Source organism: Nothoprocta perdicaria, unplaced genomic scaffold (genome assembly GCF_003342845.1).
Source record: "Nothoprocta perdicaria isolate Ctin4 unplaced genomic scaffold, notPer1 scaffold_42, whole genome shotgun sequence".
NCBI classification, from domain to species: domain Eukaryota; kingdom Metazoa; phylum Chordata; class Aves; order Tinamiformes; family Tinamidae; genus Nothoprocta; species Nothoprocta perdicaria.
In genome coordinates this window covers 3,549,350-3,559,738 of record NW_020455666.1, presented here as the reverse complement: position 1 = coordinate 3,559,738, position 10,389 = coordinate 3,549,350, and the positions used below count along the sequence as shown (strand labels likewise).

The 10,389-nt window shown below is 42.5% G+C and overlaps 1 protein-coding gene and 1 long non-coding RNA gene across 3 annotated transcripts; one reads left to right on the top strand and one right to left on the bottom strand.

Annotated features, from left to right (window-relative positions):
- Positions 1-3,352: 3,352 nt before the first annotated feature.
- LOC112953064 (tripartite motif-containing protein 54) lies at positions 3,353-6,917 on the top strand. The gene is made up of 4 exons (XM_026046061.1): positions 3,353-3,526; positions 4,393-4,551; positions 5,156-5,317; positions 6,179-6,917. The coding sequence occupies exons 1-4, from the start codon at positions 3,353-3,355 to the stop codon at positions 6,767-6,769; spliced, it is 1,086 nt and encodes a 361-aa protein (XP_025901846.1). The 3' UTR covers positions 6,770-6,917.
- LOC112953065 lies at positions 5,444-8,643 on the bottom strand. 2 transcript variants are annotated; one of them, XR_003250512.1, is made up of 3 exons: positions 7,736-8,643; positions 6,569-6,678; positions 5,444-5,863 (listed from the first exon to the last, which is right to left on the bottom strand). It is a non-coding gene; the product is annotated as an uncharacterized LOC112953065 (long non-coding RNA). The 2 variants fall into 2 exon arrangements; XR_003250513.1 differs by lacking the exon at positions 7,736-8,643 and adding an exon at positions 7,323-7,445.
- Between the last annotated feature and the right edge of the window lie 1,746 nt (positions 8,644-10,389).

Below are 10,389 nucleotides of genomic sequence, written 5' to 3'. Positions count from 1 at the left end.
TTACTTTGCAGAAAATAAATATCCATTGTACTTAAGCTCCTTTTCCTTTTAGAAAATTTAAAATAAAGTATAATAATGAAAGAACGGTGAGATTTGCTATTAACAGCAGATGATAATTATTTCCCATATTTTAATCATACTCACTGATGTGTTTGTAAAGGCTGCTGCAATACAGAAATAAATTAAATAAATTAGCAAGGTTTTAAGTTAGAAATCAACTTGGAAATTTCAGCAAAATGTTTCTAATGTTGTTTTTAGAGAAAAATTGGTTATGTCATCTTAAATGATTTAAATAAGAGAAAAATTTTACCTTACTAAACTTCCACCTTAATTTAAATGAAAAAAAAAAATAGCAAACCTTAGCAAGGGCATTATTCTCTTCCCTTTAATTACATTGAGCAAAAAAAAAGTATGTATAATAGAATAATACTCAAAAATAATTCATGAAAATCTTATCTACAATATACTTTTTATAAATATATTCATCTAATGAGATAGAAACAACTGGAATATAATAACTGCAATTTTTGATTATGGGCTTCAAATGCAGACTAGTAGTATGCTAGTTTTCAGGATATACCATTGATCCAGTTTGATATATTTAAGCAGTTAAACTAAAATCTGTCCCTTTTTTTTGTTTGTTTGTTTTGCTAAGTGACTCATATTGAGCATAAAAACAACAGTGCAGTTTAGCAGGTTAGACACGCTTCCAGCGTGCAAGGATTACATCCCGTTCTGAGCCAAACAAGTACTTCAGTAGAATGAGCCTGGAGGAAGCACAGCCGAAGGTGAAACTGCTGGGCGTGACTCACGGGGAAAGCAGGCTTGTAAGGGAACGTAACACACAGCAGAAGCAGCGCGTCTGAGCGGCCACGCTTGGGAGTTCTAAGATGCATTTGCAGATGTCTCAGGTTCCTAAGAAATTATTTCAGCCTACTTCAGTCAGTTCAGAAAAGCTAGCACCAATTGCTGGTATTATATAGTAGGAGGTTAGAAACCAACTCAGAATCGTTTAAATTGCATTACTTAACAGGGTCTTTGACATACCATTAAACCTAGCTAGAATAATCTTACCGTAGTTAATGTCARATTGGTATTTGAAAAATTACCCACAGGCTTTCCACACAGATGGAGGGTGTGGAACTGGCATATTACAGAACTTTTTCTTTTTTTTTTTTCTTTTTTTTTTTTCCAATTCACTGACTGATGTGGTTGCAATGACTTCCAAACAAGCTACCACTTCTAACTGAGCACGTGACAAGAAACAAACAAAAACAGCCCATCTAAATGAACAATCAAGCCCACAAACAAGCAGCAGGCTATTAAYTGATTTCCCACGTGGGAGGTATAAACACCACCAAGTTTTTATTGTATCATTTCCTCATGCATTAAACATGAATCACATATTTGTGATTAAGGAGTCTATCTTCACAACAGTGCTGAAAGGTCCCCAGCACTTTCCACCTGGCCATGGCCAGCACTGCCACCCCTCCAAGGTCCCAAAGAAAGAAGTTGCACATAAAAATGTTTCCACGTGCTCTCCTGCACAGAGCAGCAGGGAAGGACATCTGCTCTTCCTGGTGCCCTCTCCTGCTCTCCGAGCTTGGGACCCTGCTCATGCTTCACTCAGCAGCAGCTGCATAAAAGCTTTTACTTTGGCTCACACAGCAGCTGCTGCTGGCAGAGCATCTGCAGCGGGGGGATCTTCAGGAAGACCCGGGACCACTCCGGACCACTGGCCCTCCTCGCAGGAAGGGACTAACCCTCTTCTAGAAGAAAATAAAGGGGACTGAACTATTGCCAACAGAACTAGCAACAGACCCCTTCACCAGAGGCATCCAAACAATCTATAGGTTTTGCTTTTCTTCTTACCTTAACTAAGGCCACAATTTCTCTGCTCCCTCTGCTGGTTAGGGACACGCGCCAGCTACAGCACRGTTAGGTTACAATTGCAGCCTAAGGCTTTGGACTAATCCTTTTAAGTGCCTACACCTATTTAGCTGCTTTACAGCTATGTTTTTAGCAATACATAATTTCATATTGAAACAAATTATCTGTGTATTAAAAAAAGAAATCTGTATTTAATTTGCAGAAGATCCACTCAGCTCCAGGAAGTCAGACTTAGAAAATGCAGGTGGATGAGGTTCACCTGCCCTTTAACCTGGTTAAAAAAAAAGAGTGGGGTGGGAAGGGGGAAGGAAAGGAGGGAAACATCACTGGAATCACTGGAGTAATCTTAAATATCCCTATTAGATCTACAATAGTGGACATGGAGATGACATTTCTCAGCAAAATAAGCATCAAGCCACTTTCCTACTTCAATAAAATCACCATTGTTTTGTAAGAAATTTGAAAATATAGAATATAGATCTTGCATATCTTCATATCCTCAGACTACCCAAAACAAATAAATCTACTCCTTCAACTGCAAGACAGCATATATCAATTTGACAACAGTAAATTGTTATACCCTGCACACCACAAAAAAAAWAAAATAGAGAGTACTACCCAAAGGGCCAAAAAAAATCTAGTGTGCACCTCAATGAACATTTTTTTCACAGCATGTTGATCTAATTTTTTTTCCCTGTGGTTTTAAATTTCCACRAAAAATAGCTTTTATACTTTTATAGAGCCATTAAGGAGATGACAAGCTGTTACTCAAGAGTAACTGTTTTGTACAGCTGTACTGAAATGTTAATATCACAGCTGATATTTGACTCACAGTGGAGGTCGCTACCATTTGTCACAGCAGCACCTGCCTGGTCTCTCCCTTGCTGCACTGACAGCACAGGCTCAGCCTTGTGCTGGGCCAGTATTTGTATAATGAAGGACCTCATACAAATGCCACAGTGATCAAGAGTTAGCTCTGAAATGGGCAGAACACGTGTCTCTGCCTGCCTGATTTACCAGAGGATTTGACTCCTCTACCCTCACAGGAGTTACCCACTGTCAGCTGACAGCTAAAGAGCTTATACTTCAGTAAGACTATGAGAATAAGAACAACAAAAGGTATAGGTAATAAAATAATTTACCACATAAGGAGATTTCATTGACATGCAAGCCCATTCTAATTACAGTAAAAGTCATTGGACTGAACAACTGTCAGTGTTAAACAGCCAGAAAGTGCTTAAATGAAGACCAAGGTGTTCCAAAAGAAGAGCTTTCTGGAGCAGCGCAGTGCAGGAGACCCAGTCAGACCGTCAGCATCTCAGAAGGGATCTGTTGACGCTGCTGCCATGGAGATGTTCCCACAGAGCCAGGGAGACGCGTTCCAGAGCTCCGGTGGTGCCAGAAAGGGACTGTTCCTSACAGGGGTCGGAAAGGGCTCTTCCTCACGCGGTGGAAGCGCACGATGGAGGCTCTGAGAGAGGCCCTCTCATGCCCCGTGTGTTTAGACCTGTTCACGCCACCCATCCTGGTCCTGTCGTGTGCACACAACTTCTGCAAGCCATGCTTGGAAAAGATCCTCATCCACCAAAACTGCAACCATGTCAATGGGCATTTCCATTGCCCTCTATGCAGAAAGGTAAGTAGAAATTATCCCACAGTTTGTGCATTTGGAGGTGAGCAGATGTGACACTTYGCAGTTAGAAAACCTCTGTTTTCATCTGAAGTGTCAGGTCTGCCCCAGCTTTCCACTGGAGGACCACAGTTCCCACAGGGAATTCAACCCCAAATTGCATTTGCAAGAATGCACCARGTTGTTTGCAACTGCACCTACCCTTTCCAAGAACAGCGTGGGATCCACATTACCGGTCTCAGAACACACGGGAACCTGGCCTCACAATTCTTAAACTCCTCCACAAGGAAAGATGTGTAAATACTATATACTATCTTGTTCGAACTAAACATTTCCCTGGATTCTGATCAAATAATATATTTAGTTACCCTTTTTTCCAGTTCAGAATTAACAGATTCTCATGATTTAATTTGAAACACACCTGTTTTAATATCCACATTTTATAGACTTCACTGAGTACAAGACCCACCAAGAAAGCTTTTCTTAGGGATAAATTCTGCACCCATTAAATACACAGCGGTTCAGTCTTCTGTTAACAAAAAAAAAAACTATTGAGATTGTTTCCACTTAATTTCCTGAATTCTGTACTTCAGAGTAAACAATGCAGTTCYTCCTGATTTAGGGTAGGCACTTCGCACACAAAGATAACGTACGACTACCTGACACTTAGGAACCTTGATGTTASGAAACTCCTCTCTGAATGAAACCACTCTCTAGAAGAGCCAGCTACAATATTTCATCTCAAATATAATCACAACAATGTAAATACCAACTAAAATGATGCCTTTTTTTTTTCTCCTCTACATTATACTACTTATCATGCAAGCACTCCTGCATGCCTCAAACTATTTTACTATTCTTCTCACTTTCAGGTCATTTACCTAAGAGGCAGAGGATTAGTCGGATTGCCAAGAAATAGTCTGGTTGAAAGTATAATAGAGAAATTTAAAGATGAGCTTGAAAAAATCCATGACCAGGAGAAGAAACAGTTGTCCCAAATGTGTGAAGAACATGGTGAAAGCTTGAATTTGGTACCAATTTCTATTTATCCTTTTTAGTAATTTACACTCTCTCCTCTGAAAACATTAAGTACATGCTGAATACAAAATGCATGTGCTAGAAAACCTAGTGGAAATTCAATACTTAATGTCCTTTATAACAAAGTTCTTATAACAACAAATTGTACAAAATTAAACTATAACAATTTATTCCAAAATTATAACAAAACAACAAAAAAAAATGAGTAACAGATTGAATAATTTCTTACCTAGATTAATTTTACTCAACCCACTAACTGGGAAACTTCTAYAGCCCCAGCAGGCAGCTTCATAAACTTGAAAAAAGCTTTTGTAAAACTTTATAACTCAGGTTTAGCCTTGTAGAGAGAATAACTACAATACTGAAACTATTCCTAAAAACCATGGCCAGCTTGTATAAGATAAGCATCCTGTGCTTTGCCCTTTTGAGGTATCACACTAAAATGAACAAAAAGAGAAGACAAACACTTCAGCTTTACCATCAGTACTCAGTTTTGGCAGTTTTAAYAGTATCTAAGAGCAGACAGAACCAGGAGCTACTTGAAGAACGTGCCTTAAATACAAATACCAACCCTTTTGTGCATTTTTTCCCTATCAGATGTGCCTGACAGATGACGAGCCAATATGTGCAATCTGCAAACTCTTTGGAAAACATAAACATCACAATGTTGAGAAAGTGTCAGAAGTTTACAACACCAGAAAGAAATCATTTATTAAAAATTTACACCTAGTGCATAAGAAATCTGAAGATGCTAGGAAGGTAAAAAAACACTCACTGGAGATTATACTAACAAAATTAAATAGATATTTGACAGAAGATTAGGGATGCACTTTGATTCTAATATTAGATAGTCAATTTGTAGATTTTCCAAAGAAAATTAGGTTATATGCGATAAAATGGCTTAGCAGAAAACATAAGAAAATATCCCAACCCTAATTTAGATTGTGTTATAGCCCTGGCTAAACACGTACTCTTTGTGTTCACCTAGATATAACCTATTGTTTGTGCAATTACTTAATGTTCACGAAGCAGATGATGAAACCTGCTAACATAAATCACTGAACTGCTAGGGTAAATTCCTCATAAGCTCTGCTCCCGTGTTGCTCACTGGCAGGATATCCATTTCTCCAAAAGCTTTGCTGTCTGCCACATGGCTTCGGTGACGCACTGACCTCGGCACAGACGCGACGCAGCCGAAMGCTGCTCCCAGCTCCGTGAAGGGCAACGTTACCAAAACACCACCGGGCATCACAGGCTGGGCAAACAGCTTCAGCACGTTTTTCTTGTAGATGTTTCCAGATCTTCCTAAAGAAAACAAATCATATTCCCAAGAAAACATGATTTAAGAGAACAATTCTGAAAACATGGCCTGCAGTTCAATTCACTTTCCAACCTAGCACCAAAATAACAAAAGGTTTCAAAATGTACATACAATTATTTATATTTTAATATTGTTTTGAGCACTAATAGCTTCCAAACTGAAAAGTTTCAAAAGCCCAGGGCTTGCACTATATACCAAGATACCATGTTTCTCTAAAAGGCAAGTATCTCACGCACTTAACCTATTCTGAACACACTCATGTCCACTACGATKCTTAACTTCCAGTCCCTTTCACACAGGAAACTGAAAAGTTGATTCAYGAACTAACAGCCGATGCTACAGACACCAAAATCATGATCGACACGGTCGGCAGCAGTTTGCTGAAAGGGATCAGGTACAGAATGGCAGACCTGCAATCAAAGCTACACAATGACTACTCTACAAAAYTGGAGAAACTGCAAGTAATCTCAAATGAAACCGAAGCTCCTGGACAGCTTTATCTGCAAATGAAACATCTCCTGGAACAGCGTTTAAATTCTGTACAATTTCTACAAGAGGACAAAAAGMTCAGGGAAAAGATAGAAAAAATGCTAGAAGGAAAATCCTTCCATCAGGACCTGCCCAAGTATAAAATCTCAGTGAGACAGTACTTTGAAGAGCTGATCAAAGGAATCAACATCCAGGATTACCTGTCCATCACGTGCGAGGAGACGTTCGCGAGCGGCCCTGACCCAGGCGAGGGCTGCAGGTCCGAGTGTCCGGCCTTCGTCTTCGCGGGCCAGAGCCCCGACCAGTTGTTCTGCAGACAAGTGCTGCGATTATTTGAGAAGACCAACAATGCAAACCAAGACCACGTTGAAAACACAACYCCAGCCCCTCCGCAGCACTAACGGAAGCACTAGCACTGAAAATTTATTTCTTATATGTCGGTTGAAGCGTGACTCTAAGTACTATCTCCTGAAGTTTAGCTTTTATTTCTCAGTCATATGTGCTGCCTACATAGTCTATAAAACAGCTACAAGAACACCTTGAAGAGTAAACAGAATGAGATTTATTTAATTTATGGGCTTTGTTGCATACTTTATTGCCCCGTCAACAAATCAGGATTCATTTGGAAAGCAGCAGTAAGAGAACAGCCTAAGGCAGAGTAATACAGATCACTAAAGATCTGTATCTTACCATTTTGTTCTTTAAACAAGTCTCTAGTTTTTAACCTGATTAATACAAAGACACATCTATTCCTCAGAGCAATGTCTGTTCACTCTGCACACATTAACTTTAGAAAAAAATACTTTATGGAATTTATCACTTTGCCTTTCCTTTGGCTACTAATTCCCAAGCAGACATTCATTCACCAAATATGCCATTTGACTATTCCTTCAGGATTTTATGCAAGACAATTTTGGGTTCACATGCACCAAAAAAAAAAATAGTTCTTGTTACCTGTCATACTGTACGAGCTTAATGAAGCCACAAACTTTGCACCAAATTCCAGCTGATGCCTTTAGCCTCGTTTCCAAGCTATATGTCCATCCATGTTCCTCTAATGCCTTACAAATTGATCGACCAATTTCAATATAGTTTAATTGAAAGATGCCAACCATGAAGAATGTTAAGTTCTTACAACCTTCATGATGATTTTCTACAAGTGTTCGCTGTGAAGAGGGTGACATGTAAGGGTTTTATTTAAYATATATTTAAGGTATCATAGGATACACAAATGACCTAACTGCAGAGGAAAATGGCATCAACTGTCACTTGCACATTGCTAGGTAGCAGATAAAAAGTAGAAACAAACAGAAAATAACAGGTTTCACTATCTCCAGTGCTTTGAGACCAAACATTTCCATACTYACCAGGCTGAGGGCCTYCYTGCTATGTCRTCAGGTCTTCTGGCATGTTATTTTCTCCTCAGCATTTTGATTGCCTTCTAGCTTTGTATAATTTGCAGATACATGTGTATTGGCGTTTTTCCCCTGCATGTCAGTCACGCAGAATGAATAAAACTGGGACCGACCACAAACACCACCACCCTTTTTATTTATTGCCTCTTCCTTACAGCCTGTTAAGGTGCTGGCATGAGACACTTTTGGGATGCTTTTTAGTTGTAAAGAAAATTATTTTTAAAAGGTAGGCAGAGTTTCAGAAGAGTAAAGTTACAACTTGTAATTATCTGCTGCAACTTGTAATCATCAACTGCCTAGCACTGCTTTGCTGTCATTTCCATTTCTTTTCATTTGATGTAACTGAAGCTCAAGTTATGCAGAAGTTTTCAGCAGCTGGTGGCAATGAACCAACTCGCATCTGTTTACCAGTTAGGGGCAGAAATCAGGCTTTCTGCATTACCAGTTTTCAAGAGAATTTAATTTGACACATTAACCATAGAAAGTGATAGATTAACCAYAGAAAGTGTTTATATATCTGAACTCTTTTCTTCTGAGCTCACACCAACTGCATTTGCAGTGTTTGCTTTATCTTTCCTGTATTATGATCCAATCTTAACTGAGAATTAGGCTCTTGAGTTCTTAACTGTCAATGAAATACAGACTAAAGAGAGCAGAAATGCCTGCCACTACCTCATGCCTTGACAGACTCTTCCTAGGAAATTACAGTGCAAGACACATAGCCTCAGCATCCTTCCATCTGCTTTTAAAATAATTAGCACTATTGAAAATGACCCTTCAGTCCACAACTGTGTGCATTCTAGTAACACAGATGGACCAGCCTTTCTTATCAAAATACAAGACTTCAGCTAATCAAGAAGTGAAAAACAATTCATTTGGGGAAGATAAATTGTCACTTCAGTAACTGTCTGGTGTCTGATTGGGCAGAACGGGGAATTGTTCTCTCAGCCAAGGCCAACCTCTCTTTCCAGTCACGGGCACAGTGCACAACGGCCACYGTGCACCTGTGTGCACCTGGCAGCAGGGCACGCCTGGGAGAGCCTATAATAAACTTTATTAGAAGTGGTAGTTATCCCCCTGCCTGTAAGAATTATTCGTGTGCCCGTGCAAAATGCATGGGAAGGGGGCATTTCGCTGCTGAACATTTTCTTGGAGCGTCTCTTTCGYGGGTATTCGCACCCCATCTCGTGACCTGCAGGGGAACTGCAGCAGCTGCTCTTAGACGTGCCAGGCCTCGCAGACAGGACSGCATCAAAGCCGCTGTTACTGACCCGGGCTGTAACTCCTGCATCCACCACAGGACGGGACTGAAGACACCTACAGGTTAGGGCTAAGAGGTAATTCAGCAGCTGGCAGAGCTCCTGCCAGGCAGCTTTACCGGTGCCAGGAGCCAGCCGGGCGTGGGGTTGGCTGGGGCTGCTGAGGCGTCGCTGCATTTGCTCCACGTGCAAAACGGCTGCCTGACCTTAAGAAAATTAACAGACACTTAAGGGAGGGGAAAAAAAAAAAAAGACATATATTTGAAGCGATTTTAAACACACAATTTTTCTCCCTGACCTATTACTACTCAAGAAGGTTCTGATATTGAAAACATTCTGAATAAGCTGGAAGACGAGCATGTGCATGGCACTCTCTGCACACCACCAAGACATTATGAAACCCTTCAGGAATATAACTAAAAAATCAGTTTTGATTAAGTTACCAACAAACCAGCGCAACATTCTTCAGTCAAAATGCTTCTGAGGCAAAACGAGGTAAAATTCAAATACATTTTGTAACAAAAACACAGTTTCTGTGCTAGAGAGAAAAGCCCACAAACGCTGCCAAGAASATGAGTGTACCCCAGCCTGTCACCCACGCGCCAGAGGTCACCAAGGCCAGCAACATTAGAGGGAGAATCGCYGACAAGGGGGTGCTGGCAGGAACCCCGCTCCCACCAAGCGCCCTCGCTGGAGGGCAGGGAAGGGCACGAGGCGGGAGGGGAAAGGGTGGGCACACAGTGCTGCCACGGCCCCCCGGGACAAACGCAGGCGACCAGCGTGCAGCGCCGGCGCCAGCTCTGCGGTGCAGGCAGCCATCTTCTTACGCTGACTACTGCACAACACAGCGAGCACAGAAGGGCCGAAGCCCTGCGGGGCAGGAGCCACCCTGGCTGCCCTGGGAGGACACGAGAGCTCCTGGGCAGGCCGCACACGCACGCAGCGTGTTCACCCCAAAGGGCCAACCGTGAGGCCCCGCCAGCCGGCCAGGAGCCACGAGCCACCGGCGCAGGCAACAGAGAGCTCGGCCATGCAGAGGCTCGGCCGTGCAGAGACCCGGCCGGGGCCGGGGCCGGGGCCGGGGCCGGGGCCGGGGCCGCCGCTCGACGCCCCGGGCCACAAACAGCTCCGGGGGCGCCGCCGGGGGGCGCCATTTCAGGACGCCCCGCAGCGACGCCTGAATAAATGGCGGAGGGGGCGGGGCCGTTTCTCTCGCCACCCAGTGAGAGGGGAGAGTGCCGGGTGGGGGCGGTGCCTCAGTGCAGTGGACCAATGGGCGGTGGGAGCGCCACGTGATGGACAGGCGGAGCCCCGCCCAGCGGCGAGGGCGCGCGGGGCGGGGCGCCG